Source organism: Coccinella septempunctata, chromosome X (assembly GCF_907165205.1).
Source record: "Coccinella septempunctata chromosome X, icCocSept1.1, whole genome shotgun sequence".
In the NCBI taxonomy this organism is placed as follows: Eukaryota; Metazoa; Arthropoda; class Insecta; order Coleoptera; family Coccinellidae; genus Coccinella; species Coccinella septempunctata.
Window position 1 is genome coordinate 20,119,691 of NC_058198.1, and position 23,620 is coordinate 20,143,310.

Sequence of the window (23,620 nt, forward strand, 5' to 3'; positions counted from 1 at the left end):
AGAAAAGTGGAAACAGCGTTTCATTAGAAGAAGGAAGATAAACAAAACTTCCAGTCTTTTTTGTATTTTAGGGAGAATTTTTTTGAGAACATAATATGGTGTATACCATATTATGATGCTTTTTTAATAGATACTTTTTATCGGACGGTTTAGAGAAATGATTCATTTTAATGGGTTTCCACTGTAATGATATGAGTGACAACTAACAAAAGCTTCACATTTGCTTCGGCAGGAATGTGCGCATCATGTAGAAACTGTATCAACTTGACTTATGACACGTTCAGCCATTTCTAACATAAAACAGACGTATCTCCATGAGAACGCGTCATTCTCAGAATAACGTTAACACATCTTCCACCAAGAAACAACCTGTATCTCGATTATGGAATTCGTAAGAGCCAACATATTTGTTTTTTCCCAAATCACTCACTCTATCCACACTTGGAATTTTTTTTATCCTAACGGTACACCCTGTATACGATCAGAATTTAGATAGATAGATAGATAGATAAATAAATTCTTTGTTCAGTAAAAATTACTAGTTACAGCTTCAATATAATAAAACTAACAATAATTATTCAAAAATAGTGCTCCCTCACATATGATACCAACAGTTTTCTGAATGTTACATATTTATTACAATTCTTTAACATATCAGGCAATTTATTGTAGGATATTAAACCTCCAATCAAAGTAGAACCCATTGTCAACCCAATACTGAATGTATCAACAACAAAATTATCCCGATTTCTAGAATTATACTGATGAATCTCAGAAACATATCTGATTCCCTCGGACAAATAATCTGGTAACATTTTATGTTCGATTTTGTATATGAGATCCAAAACTTTGAAATTGATTCTCTGTCTGACAGTCATCAAATTTAGTGAATTTAACATCGATCTAATTGGTGTTCTTCTATTTCATTTCAGCACCATTCTCATGCCTCTATTTATGACTACCTGTAATCTGTTGATGACACTCGATTTCAAATTAAATAAGAGAGACGTACAATAGTCTAGATGTGATAGAACAATTGATTTAAATAACAGATATCTTGTTTTCATGTCAATCCTATTACCTATCCTTGAGATGTATTGGATCTTTTGAGCAATTTTTTTTGAGTCAAATGGTCGGCATATGGTTTGAAATTCAGATTTCCGTCAAGTATAATCCCTACATATTTAATTAAGTGAAGTCTCTGTAAAACGTGGTTATTAATTTTAATTATTACCTCATCTAAAGATCTTAATTTATCATCCTTACCAAAAATCATATACATTGATTTATTAAAATTAATTTTCAATTGACTATCATTGAGCCAATCATATAGTAATTCAAAATCTTCATTTAGTAACATACACAGAACATTGATATCACTGCCGCCTATGTAAATTATTGTATCATCAGCGAAAAGTCTCAGTTTTTAAGATTTTTTTTTATATTATTCAAATAAATTAAAAACAAAATCGGCCCTAGCGTTGTTCCCTGAGGTACACCATATACAGATCTTTTACTAGAAAATACCCTATGTCTGAATTTAACTCTTTGTGATCTATCAGTCAAATACGATGTGAACCAAGCCAAACAGTACCACGGAATACAATTTTTTCTAACTTTTTCAATAACAGTTTTCTATCAATTGTTTCGAAAGCCCTTTCAAAATCAATGAACGCTGCTAAAACAATATTGTTTTTGTCTATCTCTTTCAACCATTCATCGCAAAGATCAACAATGGCACTTGCACAAGAATGCTTAGCTCTAAAACCGGATTGATCATCTATGAGAAACTCATGTTTATCCAAATATTCCATCAATTGATCTTTAACTACCAATTCCAAATCGCATTTTTTAGCATTGGGTACCTTTTCAATCGGAATAACCGTAGAGATCTTCCACGCTTCGGGGAAATTCATTCATTCATTCATTGCTGTATCCCGTTACCAGGAATAAATCTACAAAGAGAAAAAAAAAAAATTGCGAACAGACTTGTAATTTCTTAGGGCTAGTTACGACTGTGTGCCCTCCTGTGACTGAAGAGACCCAACCGTGACCTGCAGATCCTTCCACACTCAGGGCATGGATAGTCACCAACCAGATCTGGCCGCCGCTGTATACTTATCGATTCTCCATTATAGCTGTGTACCAAAGACCTCCACTGTGACCTGTCTGACGCTAGTTGTTCCCAGTTATGATTGGCATTAACTAATTTTAGGGATTGATGTAGTGTATCCTTAAACCGCTTATACTGGCCTCCTGGTTTCCGGGCTCCCTCAGTGAATTCGCCATGGAGAGCTATTTTGGGGAGTCTTGTGTCTTGCATCCTCAGGATGTGGCCGCTCCATCTGAGTCGGGCCCTCGTTACTTGAGTCTCAATTGTTGTACAACTCGCCCGTTGCAAGACTTCTGCATTCGAAACTTTGTGGAACCATCTGATGTGCATTATCTGTCTTAGATGACGTTGCTGGGTTTGCTCAAGCTGTTTAATATGTCGCCTGTAGGGCGTCCAGCTTTCGCTTCCGTAAAGAAGCGTTGGGAGGACAACTGCTTTGTAAACAGCTGTCTTGGTCTTCAGAGTGAGGTCGTGATTTTGAAACACTCTTTCCTTTAGCTTCCAGAATGCCCGTGATGCCGAATTGATACGGTTTTGTATTTCCGTGTCTAGATTAGCCCTAGTATTTATGAAGCTATCCAAGTATTTGAACTGCTCGACCTGTTCTAGAGTTTTATTCTCCAAGCTGATATATGTTTGAAGGCTTTCTGGCGGACTTACCAGGATTTTGGTCTTGTCGATATTGAGTCTAAGGCCTAAGGCGGTGAACACATATGAGCGGCCGCGGCCACGATCACGATCACGATCGAGAAGCGTCCCATGCAAATGTATTATTCCGCACATAATATCACGATCTGAACAGCGATATAGCGTTCAGTCGCGATGTCTCACGATCGTGATCGTGATCGCGGCCGCTCATATGTGTTCACCGCTTAAAGCTTCGTATATATGTTTATAGGTGTCGATCATTATCTGTAGATCCTCTGAGCTACTAGCGATGAGTGAACAGTCGTCTGCATATTGAAGTTCAGTGATAAACTTGGTACTGGTTTGTGCTCTGAGGCGCTTCAGGTTAAACAGGCCTCCATCAAATCTGAATCTTATCCCAACACCTCTTACGGGCATACTCATATCAGCAATTATCGATACAGCAATGGCGAAAATATTGAACAGTAAAGGCGCTAATACGCAGCCTTGTTTTATTCCGGAGTTGGTTGAGAAAGGGTCGGTTGTAGAGCCATTATGCTGTATTATAGCGGTGTTGTTGGTATGAAGGCTTTTACACACTGCTAAGAATTTTTCGGGTACTCCAAGACGTTCCATGATTTTCCATAGCGCTCTCCGGTTCACCGAGTCGAATGCCTTACTTTAATCGATGAAGGCTGTGTAAATCCTTGATTGTTGTTCACGGGCCTTCTCTTGTAACTGTCGCAGTGTAAAAATTAGGTCCACCGTACCTCGATTTGGTCGAAAGCCGCACTGGGATTCAGGCAATAGCTTCTCCAGGAGAGGAACCAGACGATTTGCCATAATCTTCGAGAGAATTTTACCGGCCACACTAAGCAACGATATGCCCCTGTAATTGTTGCAATTTGACGTATCGCCTTTGTTCTTATAGAGGTTGATAACTAAAGCGTCTCTGGAATCTTGTGGCACATCTCCCTGTTCCCAGATCTTGCGGAATAGTGTTAGGAGACTATTGACAATGTCTTCATCCAAGGCTTTGAATATCTCCGCCGGAATGCCATCTAGACCAGGTGACTTATCATTTTTCATATTTTTAATCGCACTTATGATTTCCGACGTTGAGATTTCGTCATCAAGCGATGTCATCGGACTATACGCGGGGAGCAGGTCTTAAATGGATAAATCCGAGTCGTTAGTTTGATTCAAGACCTGTGAATAATGCTCCTTCCATCTTTCGAGAATTTTTCTATCATCAGTTAGAACAGCTCCATGAGCATCTCTTATAGGAAAGCTAGCTTTTCTGCTTGGACCGTAAACAGTTTTAATAGCTTCGAAAAAACGCCTGTAGTCATGGTTATCGGCGTACGCAGAAATGATTTATATTAAAAATTTACGAGGTACTGCAGCCGTATTTATACCCAGACAAAATAATTTATACAGAACACGAGCTAAAATTCAGTAGCCACACACAGTCCATAAATTCAAAATGAATTACACTCATTACTAAAACACGCAGCTAACATATTGGGCGAGCGTATGTTAATGGTTTCCAGAAGTTCTAAAGAAGTAAATTCTTCTTCTCGTTGAAGAAAATGAAAATATAACTGTTTTCGTTAATATAATTTGTTCTAAATGATTTTGTCGTCGACCTGGACAAAAAAATGACATTTTACGTATAAATTGCCCAAGGAAAATTTGACTATTTTTTTTAAGAAGGGTCATCCAAAAAACGCGCCTACATGTTTCTTTTAAATGAAACAGAAACTATTTGCAATTTTTTCAAGCTGTTTTTTTTGATTAAAAGTATGATCCATTACAGTTATAAGTGGAATAGAATATCATTCAAATGTCCACCACGACTGCGTCTGCAGGCATCAATCCGAATATCGAAATTTTCAATGACTTTCCGACATGTTGCTGGTATTATTTCACGAATTGAATTGAATGTTGTTCTTTAGATCATTAATTGTTTGTGGCTTGTTAGCATACACTCGACTTTTCAAAAAATCCCACAAAAAAAATCTAATGGTGTTAGATCACATGACCTTGGAGGCCAGTTGAAATCTGCATTTCGTGACGTTTTTTGATCGCAAAAACGTAATGTTTCCTCGAGTTGTGTGACATGTAGCACCGTCTTGCTGGAAATCGACGTCAGACATATCAATATGACTCAACTGTGTCCATAAAAAGTCTCTCAACATTGATTGGTATCGCTTAGCATTCACAGTAACAGCATTTCCAGCATCATCTTCGAAGAAGAATGGCCCAATGATTCCATTTGCCCAAAATGCACACCAAACTGTAACTTTTTGTGGGTGTAGAGATTTTTCATGAATAACACTAGGATTTTCATCACCCCAGATACGACAATTTTGCTTATTGACGAATCCATCCATTGTGAAATGAGCTTCATCACTAAACAAAATTTTGCTTGAAAACAATGGATCTGTCGTTCGTTGTTCAATAATCCAACTAGCGAAATTACGACGTTGAAAATGGTCGTTCTTTCAATTCCTGGGTTAATTGAATTTCATAAGCGTGTAAATGCAAATCTTTATGCAAAATCCTCCATAAGGAGCCATAAGATATGCCCAATTCTTGCGAACGACGAAGATTGATTTGGCCGATTATTTACACCAAAAAAATTACGAATTTTGCGATGGGTATTTTTCAAAGAACGCCCATTTTCATAATAAGTTTGAATGATGTAAACGCGTTTTTGCAATGTGTACCTGTCCATGGTTAAAACTGTGCTACCTTCCACTAAAACAAAATGGCTTATTTCATATAAACGTGTAAAAATTATATAGTGCTGACATCTAGGCGTCGCATTTGGATGACCCGTTACTTTTCGTCCGCAGACACTTTTAGTCCGCAAACACTTCTCGTCCGGCTATTCGTCACTAGGCAGTATTAGATATCGGAGCCATGGAATCAATTTCGCGAATAGAGAATTTGATAAAAACATAAGTGCCTGTGACAATATCTGTCATTTGCTGTTGTCAATTTAATTCTACATTAAGTCTACAAGTCATAAATTATGACAGGGGCAGAGGATTTGATTTTGTGGGATATTTTCACAATATTAATGCACACGTATGTCATTTTATGTAAAAAATTTTATACACAGAAATATACGGGTTCAGAGTAATGAATGAATCAATTAGTAATGAAAAATAATGTTTATTGTGAATTTAAGTGGAAAATATTTATATCATTGTGAGTTTATAGGCATTCCCTAAACATCAATCACTATTCAATGATAATAAATAATAATATTTTTATACAGAAAAATATGTACACTCTCATTTAGAATTATTAATCATTTCTAAATAAAATTCACCTATTTGTGTCGAACAGAATTCAGCAATATAATTATCCGGAATTTCCTCGAAGGTAGTAGAATATGGGGAGCACCAAATGCGCTTTTTCTGTCTAGCTTTCTTGCATACTATCAGGCGAATCAAGCACTGATACTTGAAACGTTCTATTTCAGGCCCATAAAACATCACGGCCTCCCGAAGTCGCTTTTTCTGTAGATTTTCTTGCATCCATAATTGTATAACATTGCCATCCATACAGAAACCTTGGTCTGCACACATGGTGGATGAACTGGAGTTGTAAAGTTAGCGATAAAATTGTTCATCGACTTTTAATTCCATTTTTATCTCCTTGAGTAGGAGATGCGGGTGATCTTCAACAAAATGGCAGCACACCTTCTGTCTTCCAGGCTGGGAATTTACTGATACCAAATTTGGCATAATTCTTGTTGTGGGACATGCAAAGACCTTGAACTCACACTCGCTCAACTGAAATATCATGTCGTGTGGCGATCCCGTGTATCCACATCCTGCAGCACAACGTACAGGAAACGATGATGCTATAAAGATGAGAGCCGAATTTTCTGAAAATCTGGATCGTCCTCTTCTACAAAAAGGGCACCTTTTCACTTTTGTCCGGCATGTTGCACAAATGGTGTGCCCTAAAGCACATTGCTTGTTTGGGAAGAGGAATCTGCAGCAAATATTACACTGAAGACTTCCTTCCAGGATCTCTTTGCAGATTTCTTTCGCTGAAAAAATATACAAGAATATATGAGCAATTTGAAATTCTTAGGCTTTATATGTTTCAGAATTTCACTTCTTTGCATCACACAGAATTTCGGAAAAAAAAGGTTCACAGACGACTGTTGTCAATGTAGCTGTTGTATAAACTGGTTTGGGGAAAGATAGGAATAAGGTTATTTTTTCCAAATGAACTTGTAGCTAATACAAATCTGTGAATTTTACGGGTTCACAGCTAACACTCGGATCTTTGTAGGTAATTCAATAAGCTTTTTTATTTTCTAGAATGACCATTAACCCTTTTTGTGAAACTTGAACCCCAATAATAGTTAAAATTATCCTGTTGGTACATCATATCTATATCTTTAATTTTCCAATCTGCCACATATAATTCGTCATATTTTCCACTGGATAAAACAAAACTTTTCATCTTATGAAAATATTCAAATTTATTTTCCTGGTTCACTGAGCGTTGTAAAGGATGCAGAAAAGAAAGGCAAGTATTGCTTCAACGGCAAGTATTACCAAAATGAAATGACTGTTGTTCTCATTTAGTGGCAATGCGATGTATTTTTTTCCATAATGAAATTTTGTTGAACTTGCCAAATGCACCGAGAATTTGAGATATCTTATATCTTAATATATATAATTCTTCTGTTCGTGGCTTTGTCACAACTCCTCCTAAACGGCTGGGCCGATTTTGATGAAATTTTTTGTGTATATTCCAGTGAACTCGAGGATGGTTTAGAATCACAATTTAGTCCACTGGAAAATATTTTTCTTGGAAATTTTATACTTTAAATGGGAAAATTTTATATTTCTGTTAGTCAATTCAAAAACTACTGGACCGATTTCAGAAATTTTTTCACTCTCAGAATGCGTCATCATTCCCGAGTGGCATATGCTATATTTTTCAATGAAAAAAATTCAGACATCTACAAAAATTCCAAAAATGTACGAAAATTTGCAATTTTCAAGCTATTGTTGCGTACGCTGCGAAAACCTGATGACTTACATTGATACAATGACAAAAATGTGGCTCTTCAACAGTTCTACAAAAAAGTCCGCGAGAGCATATGTCTATCTCTCAAGGTTAACTGAAAAAAAACCCTTTTAATGTAATAAAATTTTTACCAAAATATTGCCTTATTTCATAGGATGCATAGGAGCTATTCATCACAATTATTTAATAAAGAACAAAATTGCCCTTTACAAAATTTGATTTAGATGAATACTTCAGAAGATATCGTAGGTTGAAGATAAAGCCGTATCCCGCATCAAATAATGATGCTGCCGTAGTAGACGTCAGTGAGAAACCGGCTACAGACTAGGGCTCAGAATTTTCGGGATGAGTCAATTCGAATATTCGTTTCACGCTTTTTTCGAATATTCGAATTTATTCGAATTTTCGAATTATTCAAATCTTCTTAATCTTCTTAATCTTATCTTATCTTCTCTTCACAAACCTTTTAGGGCTTTCACTCCCAATCTCTGAAACAAAATCAATTAAAAATGAAATCAACGATTTGCTCCTGCGTGAATTCTTGCACTAATTTGTCAGGAGCAAATTAACTAGAAAAAATTGTTGCCTGACAATGAACTCAAAATAAATAACGTTGAAACTATAATTCTTCGTAACGTTTCGGAGTCTATATCAGACTCCTTCATCAGACGAAAAAATCTACTTTTGCAAATCTTCTGAACCGATTTCAGAAATTTTTTCACTCTCAGAATGCTTTATCATTCTCGGGTGGCATATTCTATATTTTTCACTGAAAAAAATTCAGACATCTACAAAAATTCCAAAAATATAAGAAAATTTGCAATTTTCAAGCTTTTGTTGCGTACGCTGCGAAAACCATATGACTTACATTGATACAATGTATGACAAAAATGTGGCTCTTCAACAGTTCTACAAAAAAGTCCGCGAGAGCATATGTCTATCTCTCAAGGTTAACTGAAAAAAACCCTGTGAATGTAATAAAAATTTTACCAAAATATTGCCTTATTTCAGAGGAGGTTTTTATGAATACGGTATCGATCCTGATTCAAATAAATAAGCTATTCATCACAATTATTTAATAAAGACGTCAGTGAGAAACCGGCTACAGACTAGGGCTCGGAATTTTCGGGATGAGTCGATACGAATATTCGTTTCATGCTTTTTTCGAATATTCGAATTTATTCGAAATTTCGAATTATTCAAATTATTCTAATATTATTCGAATTTAGTAGAGCCCTCTACACAAATACCCGCTTTCCGTACAGAAAGATATCATTTTTTTTTGTCTAATATCGCATCGCAATGTGTGTATGGCTTTAGCTGGATATGAACGGTGGTTATAGCGCTCTTCAAAAGTTGGAAAATTCGTTTATAGTGGATGGATTTAAAAGAAATTGCTGTACTAGATTGAGTTAATAAGTGTTTCTCCGATAGGATTCAAAAATAAGTTCATTAAAATTTTCTCAGAGCAGAGTGAAATCAAATAAATAAAATAAACAAAGTGATTGTGATGGTTATGTTTTAAGATTGCTTGAAGAGATTATTTATCTGGAGTATACAGATATCTGCAAACTAAGGCGTCTCATACACGTAAATACTTTCTGATAGAATATGGGAGCAACCGATTTCAGCAATGCGCAAAAGAAATATATGGAATTATTATTTGAGAAATATAGTGAATTAATCAGATATGAAATGAGGAGAGAAATTGGTATGTTAAATGAGGAAATAAATTCGTACAAGATCAAGGTTCATAGACTTGAGGAAGAAAATAAAAATTTGAAGGAAAAAATTCAGCAGATGGATAAAAGATCAAGAAGAAACAATCTTATTATCTACGGAATAAAGAGTGAAGGAAATAACGTAGAGGAAGAAACGAAAAAATTGTTGGAAGATAAGCTTGAGATAAATAGCCCAGAAGAAATTATAAGAGATATTCATAAATTAGGAAAAGGGGAATTAAGTCCGATTTTGCTACAAGCGTACAACCAAAAGTCAATCCATCGGATCCTGAATTCAGCCCATAAGTTAAAGAACTCTGGAGTTATCTTGGCTCCTGACTATACACCAGAAGAGAGGGAGGCACGACGGGTGTTGGTGAAACGTATGAGAGAGGAAAAAGAACGAGGAAATCAATCATATATCAGAGGAAACGCATTGATCATCAACAACCAAAAGCATACATTGGAGGAAATAATTGCAGGGGAAAAGGAGCGGGGTGAGAACAAAGAACAAAACAATGCCTCCACCTTCAGGGCAACCAGATCGGCTAGCCAAAGATCTCGCCAATAGTTCAGGTGACATATTTTTTTATTTTGTTTGAATATTGAATTCAGGAGACAAGATATATTAATTTCAGTAATTTTTAAATTGGTTGAGGATTTATTGGTTTTCGAAAAGTTTTTTTTTTTTGAGATTGATCAGTTCGTAAGGGATTATGACAATCAAGATCATGATACAGGGATAATAGAGAGGGTTTCTGAACTGGAGGGGCAAATTGGTTCAAAAGACATAAAAATATTTCAAATGAATATAAGGAGTATATCTAGGAATATTGATGAATTGTATCTTTTAATGGAAGAGATTAAATTAAATTATGAAATAATAATATTGAGTGAAACTTTTGTTGTTGAAGATTTAAGTCTTGTCAACTTTCCTGGATATAAAATCGTGTACAGTAATGGTAGGTTTAATAGCCATGATGGAGTTATTATGTATGTAAAAAATTCTATTCCTTGTGTGCATAGGATAGTTAGTTTGGGAGAAGTGACAGCAATAGAAGTGGATCTAGAAATTAGACATAATAAAATCAAAATAACAGCTATTTATCGATCGCCAAGTTCATCTACGGAACTTTTTAATCAGAATCTTTTGGGGTACTTGAAAAAAGTGAGTAAAAATTTATCAGACATGCATATAATCACTGGAGATATAAATATAAACCTCTTAGATGGCAATGACAAAAACGTAGAACACTATAAAAATGTTATGAGCATGTATGGCTATTTCTCATTAATAAATAAGATCACTAGACCGGAAAGTGGAAGCTGTCTTGACCATTTCTTTGTATGGAAAAAAAGCGGAAAAGAAAATATCATTACAAAAGGTTACATAATAAAATTCAATATCACGGATCACTTCCCTACATTTGCTACTGTAAGAGTCGATGATGCGTTTGAGAAACCAGGAAGTAACAGCTTTTCCCAAACTAGTAGTTTCATAAACTACGATAAATTAAAATTAGCGCTATCTAGTGAAGATTGGCGTATGGTTTATGAAACGAAAAGTTCTAATGAAATGATTGTGAATTTTATTGAAATATTAAAAAGACATATAAAGCAAAATACAACAAATGTTCACTTAAATAATAAACAACGACCGAAACAAAAATGGATTACAAGGGGACTCTTGTCATCGATAAACAAGAAAAATCTTATTTATAAGGCGCTTCGATCCAACCCCACTGATGAGTTTCTGAAGCAGGAATATAGAAATTACAGAAATAAACTACAAAAACTAATACATGTGGCAAAAAAAACATACTTACAAAAAGGCATTGAACATAGTAAAAACGAGCCGTCTGCAATATGGAAACATATAAATGAATTTCAGCAGAAAAAGCGATCTGAGAATACAATTGTAAAAATTAGAGGAAAAAACAACGAAATCATCCGTGATGACATAGAAATAGCTGATACTTTAAATACATACTTTGCAAACATAGGTAAAGTATATGCGGAAAAAATTCCCGATCCAGAGTATCATCCGCATAAGAAATTTGAATTAAAAAACAGTTTTTACTTAGGTCCGACAAACCCTGAAGAAATTTAGAAAATGATAAACAAATTGAAATCGAAGAAATCGCCTGGTATTGACAATTTAAGGGCGGAAACGCTAAAGAAAATCCAAAATGAAATAGCAGAACCTCTGTCAGATATCTTCAATAGCTGTTTTACACATGGATCATTCCCAGATGAACTAAAAACTGGTTTGATAATACCCATCTATAAAAATGGAGAAAGAGTTGAACCGTCGAACTATCGACCTATTTCATTGCTGTCAAATTTGGCCAAAATATTAGAAGGACTGATAAAGAGTAGAATGGTGAAATTTCTCAAGAAGCATAACATTTTATCAGAAAACCAATATGGATTTCGGGAGAAAATGAGCACTGAAGATGCTATAAAAGAGCTCACAAATCATATCTATGATAGGATGGATAAAAATATTCCTGTTTTGTGCATATTTATTGATTTGTCAAAAGCATTTGATACTGTCAGCCACGAAAAGCTACTAAATAAGCTGGAGAAATATGGATTTCGTGGTAAGATGCTTGAATTCCTAAGGAGTTATTTGACAGATCGTAAACAGGCCGTGAAAATCAATAAAGTGGTTAGTAATATGAAGAAAGTCACATACGGAGTGCCCCAAGGTACGGTTCTGGGCCCTCTTCTCTTCATATTGTATGTAAATGGTCTCCTGAAATTGAAGCTGAAGGGCAAAATTCTGTCATTTGCCGATGATACCGCTATACTGTATGAGGACAACTCGTGGAGTGACCTAAAAAAAAAGCTGAAGATGATTTTGTTGTTGTGAAAAATTGGATGGCTTCAAATACGTTGACTCTAAATATTAAGAAAACCTCATACTTACCTTTTACTTCGTATCAATCCGGACTCCCAAATCTTGGAACTCTGAATGTAGACTCTGAAACACAAATAAATGAAGCAGAGGACGGAGTTGCAAATTATCTGGGGGTTAAAGTAGACTGCCACCTTAGATGGAACCTGCAAATAGACAACATAGCCAAGAAGATCAGAGGACTAATCTATAAGTTTAAATACTATAGAAACTACGTAGGAAATAAGCACTTGAAGATTATCTACTTTGCATTGGTACAGTCCATCTTAACATATGGCATCATAGGATGGGGAGCGGCATGTTCATCCCACTTGAACAAAATCAACATAATACAGAAGCTGATACTGAAAATCATGAATTTTAAAAAAATTACATTCCCCAGCGATCTGCTCTACGAGTCATCCCAAGTCTTGGACGTTAGACAACTATATCATCTCAGAGTTATACATCAAGTTTACAATGGGAAAATCAAATTGAAACACCTTGATCATGCATATCCAACCAGAACAAAAAAATACCTATTTCAAGACATCCAGAGCTAAAAAAACAATTGGGCAAAGGTCAAGTTGTTACCTTGCTCCAAGAATATATTCCTGCGTTCCAACAAACATCCAGGGAACTACAAACCAACAGAAATTCAAGAGGCTTGTTACTCAATTGATTTTCTCAAAAGGAAGGGGATTAATTGATAAGGCCATAAATATGTAATCAACTCGTTGAACTCCGGTGCAGTCCCAGATTTTATTGTCATATAGTTATAAACTATCATCCTGTTAGTACATGCTTCGGCTCATCACCTGATTTTTATTTATTTTTTTTTTCAATTATTTCAGGGAAAAAGAATTCTTGTTTATTTGTTTGTATGGTAGGGACACTAGCTAAAGCTCAGGTTAAACTTTCATCTGAAGTAGCGTACAGGCAAGACGGACCTTCAAGGAGCGTTCGAGCCTCTGCTACTAAATGTTTATTTGTATGTAAATGATGAAGTGAATTATCCATATATGCAGATATTTAATGTCAAACAAATTGTATAGTATGCAAATAAACTATTATTATGACTTTAGCCTTGCGGCTTTCACACTCCTCTCCAGAGGAAAATTCACTTATCCCAGATATCTCAGATATCAAAAGGATTAAGCTCTGTTGGAGCCCTTTCCAAATTTTCAGGCTCGTGGTGGTGGTCGGGACCGGGTCGCTCCTCGCCTCCCTGCTGTAGGTTGGATTCCTGCTCCACCCGCACTTCCTGTCGGCGCAGAAGGTGTTCCTCTGCATTCCCCATGTACTTCCGTACAGTTCTCGCCGTTCCAAGCAGTACCGCCTTCTGCATGACTCTATAGATATTTTCGTCCAACTGAAGTCTTCTCAAGTTCTCCAGTAGTTTCTTCGGTATCAGGCCTGTAGATGAAATTACAATAGGGATGGTCTTGATATCTTTCAGCTTCCACTGTCTTCTGGTTTGTTCCTCGAGATCTCTGTATTCTGAAATTTTTTCAGTGTGCCTATCTAGAAGATTGTTATTATTTGGAATCGCCACATCGATGAATAGTGCTCTGTCCTCATCCTTATCGAGCAATATGAGGTCTGGTCTATTGTGGGTTATTTTCCGGTCTGTCAGAACCGTGCGATCCCAGTAGAGCTTGTGATGTTCATTTTCCAACACAACATCCGGATGGTAATTGTAATAAGGAACCTTTTTCGAACCTAGAAGTTGGTGTTTTAGTGCCAATTCTTGGTGAAGAATCTTGGCAACAGCATCATGTCTATTTTTGTACTCCGTGCCCGCGAACTTCTGACATCCCCCGGTGATGTGCTGGATAGTTTCATGTGTCGCACAGCCATAACGACAGCTATCGTCCGCCACTGAGGCATCCTTGGCGATATATTTCATGTAATTTCTTGTTGGAATCACCTGATCCTGGATGGCGAGCATGAAGCTTCAATTTCTGCACCTTCCTTGAGTTTGAACGTACCATCTTCTATTTTCCCTCTCGTTATGTTCAGCAGTCGACATTTTTCTAATCCAAACTTCATTTTGATGTCTTCAGAAAATCCTTCCACCATTTTCAGCATCTGTTGCATTTGTTTTCTGGTAGATGCGAAGAGTTTCAAATCGTCCATGTAAAGTAGATGATTCAGTTTCATCATAGTTCTACTGCCACTCTTGATGGAAAATCCGTAGTCCGTAGAATTCAATCTATGAGACAAGGGATTCAGGGCCATGCAGAACCACAGAGGGCTCAGCGAGTCTCCTTGGAAAATTCCGCGTCTTATTGGAATAGGTCCTGTTGTAATGGAGCAATCTGCTGCTTTCATTTGAAGACTAGTACGCCAGGTTGACATGGCGTTTTTCAGGAACTTAACAATATTGGGATCCACCTTGTAAATCTTCAAGATCGTCAAGAGCCATTCATGGGGTATAGAATCGAATGCTTTTTTGTAGTCTATGTACGCAGCGTAAAGATTCCTCCGCTTGGAGAACGCTTGATTGCAGATAACTGAATCAATTATTAGCTGTTATTTGCACCCTCGGCTGTCTTTGGTGCATCCTTTCTGTTGCATGGCGATGATGTTATTCCTTTCGCAATGGTTGTGAATTCGATTTGAAATGCACGATGTGATTAATTTGTACATCGTTGGAAGACATGTGATTGGTCGGTATTTGGCTGGGTCTTCTGTATTCCTTTGGTCTTTAGGTAACAGGTACGTTGTGCTATGTGTAAGGAATATTGGCATTCTTTCAGGATTTTCAATGACATCATTTATTGCGGAGGTCAATTTGTCATGCATGATCCAAAGTTTCTTGATCCAGAAGTTCTGTAATCCATCAGGCCCAGGTGCTTTCCAGTTGTGTAGTCCTCTGATAGCTGATTTTACTTCTTCAATTGTGATCTTGTCATGCTGCATCGGCTCATATTTTATAGCTTCAGATTTTTCATCTTCAATCCATCCGGTATCTCCATTGAACTGAGGTTTCGTTGATAATTGTTCGGTCCAGAATTGTTCTATGGCTTCCTTTGGTGGTAACTTTCCATTTTCTACATCAGACGATGTGAGTGACCGGTAGAAAGTATCTTCCGACTTTTCGAATGAATTATTGTCTCTCTTTCGGCTATAATTGCTTTTATATCTCCTCAGGCGTTCTGCATACAGACTTAACTTTTGCTTCAGAGTGTCGAGGCAGTGGTGAGCTGTAGCATTCTCCGTCTCTCGTTCTGTGTGTGTTCTGTTTCTATCCATGATTTCTTTGGCAGCTTTCACAACCTTTCTTCCGCGATTCCCGTTCAAGTGCTCCGTCAGTCGTCCAATGTCTATTCTAAGTCTCTCTGTTTTGTGTTGAAGACGTTTCTGCCATGGTGGCGCATGTAATTTGTGTAATTTTGGACCATCGTTGTTCGTTCGGCGAATTTTTGCCCCTATGGTTTTAGCCGTCGTTAGCGCTGCACAGTGAAAAACTAGATGAAGATATTATTGACTTTAGCCTTGCGGCTTTCACACTCCTCTCCAGAGGAAAATTCACTTATCCCAGATATCTCAGATATCAAAAGGATTAAGCTCTGTTGGAGCCCTTTCCAGGTTTTCGGGCTCGTGGTGGTGGTCGGGTTCGGGTCGCTCCTCGGCTCCCTGCTGTAGGTTGGATTCCTGCTCCACCCGCACTTCCTGTCGGAGCAGACGGTGTTCCTCTGCATTCCCCATGTACTTGCGTACAGTTCTCGCCGTTCCGAGCAGTACCGCCTTCTGCATGACTTTATAAATATTTTCGTCCAACTGAAGTTTTCTCAAGTTCTCTAGTAGTTTCTTCGGTATCAGGCCTGTAGATGAAATGACAATAGGGATGGTCCTTATATCTTTCAGCTTCCACTGTCTTCTGGTTTGTTCCTCGAGATCTCTGTATTTTGAAATTTTTTCAGTGTGTCTATCTAGAAGATTGTTATTATTTGGAATTGCCACGTCGATGAATAGTGCTGTGTCCTCATCCTTATTGAGCAATATGAGGTCTGGTCTATTGTGGGTTATTTTTCGGTCTGTGAGAACAGTGCGATCCCAGTAGAGCTTGTGATGTTCGTTTTCCAGCACAGCATATGGATGGTAATTGTAATAAGGAACCCTTTTCGAAATTAGAAGTTGGTGTTTTAGTGCCAATTCTTGGTGAAGAATCTTGGCAACAGCATCATGCCTATTTTTGTACTCCGTGCCCGCGAACTTCTGACATCCCCTGGTGATGTGCTGGATTGTTTCATGTGTCGCACAGCCATAACGACAGCTATCGTCCGCCACTGAGGCATCCTTGGCGATGTATCTCATGTAATTTCTTGTTGGAATCACCTGATCCTGGATGGCGAGCATGAAGCCCTCTGTCTCAGGAAACAACCTTCCGGAAGTCAACCAGTAGTTCGACGCTGATATGTCGACGTAATCATGGTTGACCTCATTCTGGTGCCTTCCATGCAAAGGTTTGCCAATCAGTTTCTGCATTTTACTTTCTGCAGAGTGTTCGACGGTTTCCAAGTGATCCTGGTGTAGCTTTAACGGTGTAGAAGTATCAGCAACACAAACTACTCGATGGAGTTCGGACGAAGCTGCCTTGCTCAAGAAATAGTTTCGAAGTCCTTCAATTTCCTGGGACATACGGTTGGACAAATCAACAATTCCTCTACCCCCAAGATGTCGTGGCAGCTCTGTCCGTTCTATTGAGCTTTTGGGGTGATGTTTATTGTGTTTAGTCAGCATCGTCCTTATTTTTCTCTGTAAAGCTGCTAAATCGGTGGTCGTCCAAGAGATAATACCAAATGAATAGCTCAGCGCCGAGCAAGCGTAGGTGTTAATCGCTTTTATCAGATTCTTGCTGTTAAGACCCGTTCTCATTATCCTTCTCAATCTTCGGGTGAACTCCTCCGTTAATTCTTTCTTCATCTGAGTCTGATTGATTTTTCTAGCCTGTTTTATGCCTAGATACTTGTATGTGTCTCCTTCCTTTAATGCTTCAATTTCTGCACCTTCCTTGAGTTTGAACGTACCATCTTCTATTTTCCCTCTCGTTATGTTTAGCAGTCGACATTTTTCTAGTCCAAACTTCATTTTGATGTCTTCCGAGAATCCTTCCACATTATTATTATTATTATTTTTAACTTTCATGCGCTTTGTACATTCCATAAAATAATTGTGAATAAAAAACCACCCTATCTCTTCAATAGGTTGCAGTACAGAACTGATGTCCACAATGTTAACATTAGACATAAAGGCTTACTTATATGCCCTCACCATCGAACCTCAACCTTTCAGAGAAGTTTCAGATACAACATCTATAAATTGTATAATGAAATTCCTAACGACTTTAAACAACTTAAAGATAGTAGATTCAAGAATAAAATCAGAGAATACTTGCTCAGTGGTTCGGTATAACACTTTTCAGTCTCCGAGAAGGCAAGAAAATGAATAATATATTTTTTTTTTCTGTTTTATTTTTTGCTCTATTATTGTTCTTGTGTTTATTATTTTCATTTGGGATGGATTGCACACATAATTTTTTAGTGATGTAAAAACAAGGGTTAAGTGGTAGAACACCTTTGGGTGAACTTCCCCTTGAGATTTCTGTAAAAGAAATAAAGGCCTTATTTATTTATTTATTTATTTATTTATTATTATTATTATTGATTTCCTATTTTATTGGAAAAAAGTGGAGAGATAGAGGACCTAATTTAATATTTGGAGTGTTTTATCCTTTTTTCATGAAGCTGTTTAGCTGTGAGGTGTACGTGATAATAGTTCTCTTTAGGGCAGTCCAACGATCTGTCACGGTTAGCTGATTGCCTGCTGAGCCTTGTGGACCGACGTAAACAAACCAATTTCTAAGTCTTCACAGAGGCTTGGAATCAATACCATCGCAGATATTTTATTGATTTTCAAACGATATAGGCATATTTTAGTTGTTTTGTGTGGTAGATTACGAGTGTGAATTCCTGTTATCCTTTGTTTTGCGACCTGCACGTCCCCAGCGGCCATATTTAATTGTTTTGTTGGATTGGCCTATTGTGCCCCAATGTTAACTGGTACAAATTGAAGGTTTTTCCATACTTCGGCATTTCTTCTTCAAACGAATCTTGGGTCTGTTCTGAAATCTGCATTTGTTTTATTGCTCTTTGTTTGCACATTTCACTAAATACAAACGTGCGTTGCCGTCGGGCTAGGGGCAATAAAAATGTGTCATTGCAAAGAGGGTTTTTGCCGGAACTCAGCCAAATTGCCGATATTTGGACATAAATATGTTATACTCTGTTCAAATATAAGAGAATGCAAACAAACAAACCAAATCGGTTTATTTTGCTTAAACCTGCTATTTTATTGGTCAAACGGTCTTATTTACAACTGTGAACTACCCTCGATTGGCCTCTGGACGGAAAGTACCTGAATACGCCAGGCCTTACTGCGCGACTTTGTTGTGATGTCTCTTATATTTGAACAGTGTTTTGATAGTAGGCCGTGTGAGAGGGTGAGCTGCGAACGGATTCAGAAAAATTTAGTGTTATCATTGTGTTTGGATAAGTGACATTCTAATTGTGAAAGTGTTAAAGTTTTTGAAGTGTACGTAAAAAACTATACGTTTTGCAAACTAAGTGTGATATCACAGTGAGTATTTTACATGATTTTTTATCAATTTTACTCGCAAGATAATCAATAAATATTCGAACATACTAATTTATTCATTCAATGATTTCATAATATCATAATAATCGTTTTTATTTCAAATATTGACTATTCGAAAATAATAGGGAGTGATGATCAAAAATTAAATTATGCATTATTCATAAAATGTGGTACAGAAAAACTTTTCAGACCTGTTACTAAATTCAAATTTCATCTCAATCCAGTTTCTCAATTCAGTTGTATACCTTTTTTACATAAGTTATGTACTTTCTTACAGTACCTGCGTTTTCATCTCAATTCAGTTTTATACCTTTTTTACATAAGTTATGTCTTTTCTTACAGTACCTACGTTATAATCACCGAAAAATGCCACGTCTTCGTGGAAGATCCAGAAATATTGGTAGACGTAGTCAACGATCTCAATATGTCCATAATCGTCGATTGAATAGAACAATAATTGAGGAACACTCAAAGGATAACGTAAATTTAGGAGATCAAGTTACAAATACACGTACAGATGAGAATTTAGAACAACCCCATCAACGTCTTCGTACTAATACATTGAGACAAAGAGAAGAGCGTCTACGAGAGACCGACGCACAGAGAGAACGTGATCGACAGCGAATGCAACGTCAACAAGCATTGACACGAACATCATTTAATCGTCTTGCGTTCGGATATGACCATAATATCGACTATTCGTCGCACTCACTAATTACGATCGGTAATATGGACAAGGAGTGTCAACATTGTCATGCTTTCACGTACAGAGCTGAATCGGCTGGTCTATGTTGCGCATCTGAAAAAGTTTCACTTCCACCATTAAATCCACGTCCCGAACCATTGAGAACACTACTAGCTGGAGCTACATCGCAATCAAAACTGTTTTGGCGTAAAATTCATAAATTCAATTCTTGCTTCCAAATGACATCATTTAAAGCTACTAAAATTATTCACAATAATGATGGTCGCAATTTTGAATCAACTTTTAAGATTCAAGGTCAAGTGTATCATTAAATTGGTTCATTGCTTCCAATGCCTGAAGCTGATCCCAAATTTCTACAAATCTACTTTATGGGAGATGAGGAACAACGAACTAATACACGCTGCGCATACAACCCTATAGACCAGATGCAGGAGCGAGAAATTGTAGAAATTTTGGAAACATTTTTGCTGAATAATAATCACTTGCTACGGTTGTTCAAGACTCTCTCCAACAGACTGCAAAACGACAACTACGCCATTGTCATTAAAGCAGATAAAGTACCGTATGGAGAGCACGCAGGCACATATAATGTTCCAACTATTAATGAAGTTGCAGTTGTTATGGCTGGTGACCCATCGGAACGTCGAGATATACGCATACAACGCAGGGATAACACGGTGCAAATAATTCAAGACAATCATCGTTCTTATGATGCATTGCAGTTAGGGCTGTGTCGATCAGGGTATTTTCGTAACCCGGATCGATCGCGACCCACCGGCTCAGGGATCGGGTCAAAAGATTCGATCATTTCGATCACAGAACCCGAATATGCTAAATCAACTCATTTATCTTGTATCGAGCCTGTTCAAATGTGATCGGGCTCAGAAATGAAAAGGTTAGGTTCTAGATTGTGGTCAGAAATTATTTTAACGGGTTTTTCATATATGAAATGCATTTACAATCGATATTTTATAAATTATCATACACCTAATTCGATTATTTCGATCATTCGATCACAAAACCCGATTTTGTTATATCGCATGGACTCATTCACCGACTATCGAGCCTGTTAAAATGTTATTGAGTTTCGAGTTTAAAGATCGGCTCAAGAAATGAATTTTTCTAATGAAAGATGTATTTTTATGATAAATGATGGTAATTAAGAAATGCTTCAAATGTTTTTTATACAGAAAATATATTTTCAATTCACACTTACCCCAATAAGTCTCATAATCGAATTTGAATTCCCTGCATTTTCAAACCTTCATTAAGAAGTAGGGCTAGTGAGAATAAATTTCGAAATTGATTTTGAACTGATCAAATAAAGTGGTGAATAATGAAAAAACTGGGTTCTATATTTTATTTATAACTATTCAAATATTTAGGAATGGGAAGTAAAGACGAATGAGTTTTGCTGAAAATATATTTACATTTACATCGTATTACTTACGAATCCTGATGTAAGGGAAAGAATTTTAATTGGATTAAATATATAGGTACAATATAAATATATTCTAATTACATTCAGATTTTCATGTCCAATTATAATTCAAAAACAGAATTTGTGAGGCTTTTTCAGGCTTAAGGCTGCTTCTCTTGGTGTTTAACACTTGGCCAGCTTTTGTAAAAACTCTTTCACACGGCACAGAAGTAGCTGGTACACATAAGCGGCGCTTCATTAAAATATACAAATTTGGATATAATAATTTGCGCTCGTGCCACCATTGAAGAGGATCATCGGTTCTCTTGATTAGTGGCTCATTCAAATATTTATCAATTTCAATGATACTGGCTGCGGTGGGGTTTCGGATTATATCCTTCTCCACTTCCTGGTCAAATTCGGCCCAGACGTTCAAACTTTCTGCATTGTTTGATGCATGGGGTAACTGCTCTGACATTTCTGGTACATTATCCTCAGCAACAATCAATGCTCGCAATTTGGATTTTATGGATCTGAGGCATATATCATATTTATCCCTACTCAAGAATCCATGTTTTTTAAATCTGGGATCCAGTAAAGCAGCATCTGTCACCAGAGGATTATTCTCCATATCACCAAATCTATTGATCAACTGATCACGGAGAATATGGAGGAACCTCAAATATTGATCAGGACCATTATTCTGAATCGCTCTCTCCACATGGTTTTTTATAATTTTAACCAGAACCATCACCTTAGAGATGGACACTGATTTCTCAGCGCTCATCTCTATTGTCACCTCATTAAATAATCTAAGTACTTCCATACTCTTTTGCAGGAGTACCCAATCATCAGGTGACAATGTGTTTAGCCTCGGCTGCTCTATGGCCAGTGCACTTAAAACGGCATCTTTTATTTTCACTAATCTTTCCACCATATCATAAGTAGAATTCCACCTTGTTATCACATTTTGTTTCAATTTGAGTGGTGGCAAATTCATCTGTTTTTGAATTGAAGCAAGTTTGCTGCAAGCTGATGAGCTATGTTTAAAATATTGAACGATAGCTTTCACCTTATCTATTTGTTCTTTTAACGCGTCCAGACTGTTTTGAACTACTAAATTCAGGGTATGCGCGAAACAGGGAAAATGCCGCCAATTGTTTGTATGAACAGCAGCAACTATATTGGCAGCATTATCGGTTATAATTCCACTGATCTTATGAGAAATGCCCCATTTTGTGGCTTCGGTCATCAGAAAATTTGATAGATTTTCTGCAGTGTGTCGCTCATGGAAGTCTGTGCAGCCTAAAAGAACACTTTTTAACTGAGTTTCTTTGGTGATGAAATGAGCGGTAAGAGCTATATAGCTCACATTATTCAACGATGTCCATCCATCTGTCGTGAGGCATATCGCATCGGCTTCTCTGATCACTTCTTGCACTTTTTCCTTCGTCGTTTGGTGGATTCTGGGAATTAAACTGGATGATATGGTTTTTCTAGTTGGTAATGTATATGACGGTTGTATCATCTTATGCATGTTTTTAAATTCAAGCTCTTCGACAATAGAAAATGGGTGAAATCCTTTAACGATAAATTTAACAATTGGTTCATCCAATTGTTTAGATTTACCGATGGGTAATGGTCTGGTGGACCTCGCAAAACCATCTATTGTTGTTTGCACTGGTGGCTGTGCTACAGGACGCCGAAATAGAGACGTAGAAGAAGACGAGGAGGTTGGCTCTGCAGAGTTTGAGTATGAACATGAAGCCTGGCATGTTTGTGAGCTGCTAGTGCTTGTTGACTCGGGGGTTGTTTCGGCAACAGGATTCACAATATTCATTTGAGGGACCAAGGGTTGCTCAATTGCTACCGTCCAATGTATTTTCTTCATGTGTCTGTTCAAATTTCCAGTTCCACCGCCACTATAACTGATCATTTTTGAACAATACTCACATTTTGCCTTCTCACTGTTCACTATTTTGAAGTGTTTCCATATAGCACTGCTTTTTCTTGCAAGTTCTGACATTTTTGCAGAAAAAAAATTAATAAATAATTTGTCCACCACTTCCAAACTTATCACTACCAGAATTTCGGTGTAAATAATAACAGTCAATATAGTTCCAATTACACAATCACAGTTCAGTAGAGCGAGAATAAAAAAAATATCACTTCAAAAACGTCGAACGAAAAAATAGGGATCAGAAGATCAGTTCACAGGTCGTAGATAACGATGCAACTGATCTTCATCTGTAATTCTGTATCTGTGATGCAAGGACCGAAATTTTTTTTTCCCAAAATGTCTTCCAGATGGTGCCAAAATTCGTCAACTGAAATGTTCGGCAAAAATCATAAAAAAGGGATGGTGCTGATACTTCGATTGGGTTTTTACAAACCCGCTCAGTGG

General features: G+C 37.0%; 1 protein-coding gene across 1 annotated transcript; it reads right to left on the reverse strand.

Annotated features, from left to right (window-relative positions):
* Positions 1–21,328: 21,328 nt before the first annotated feature.
* On the reverse strand, positions 21,329–23,242 carry LOC123322325 (E3 SUMO-protein ligase ZBED1-like). Its single transcript, XM_044910268.1, has one exon. The coding sequence runs from the start codon at positions 23,240–23,242 to the stop codon at positions 21,329–21,331; it is 1,914 nt and encodes a 637-aa protein (XP_044766203.1).
* Positions 23,243–23,620: the final 378 nt, after the last annotated feature.

Coding starts and splice junctions, on each gene's coding strand:
- LOC123322325 (XM_044910268.1), bottom strand. CDS start 23,242: ATGTCAGAACTTGCAAGAAAAAGCAGTGCTATATGGAAACACTTCAAA.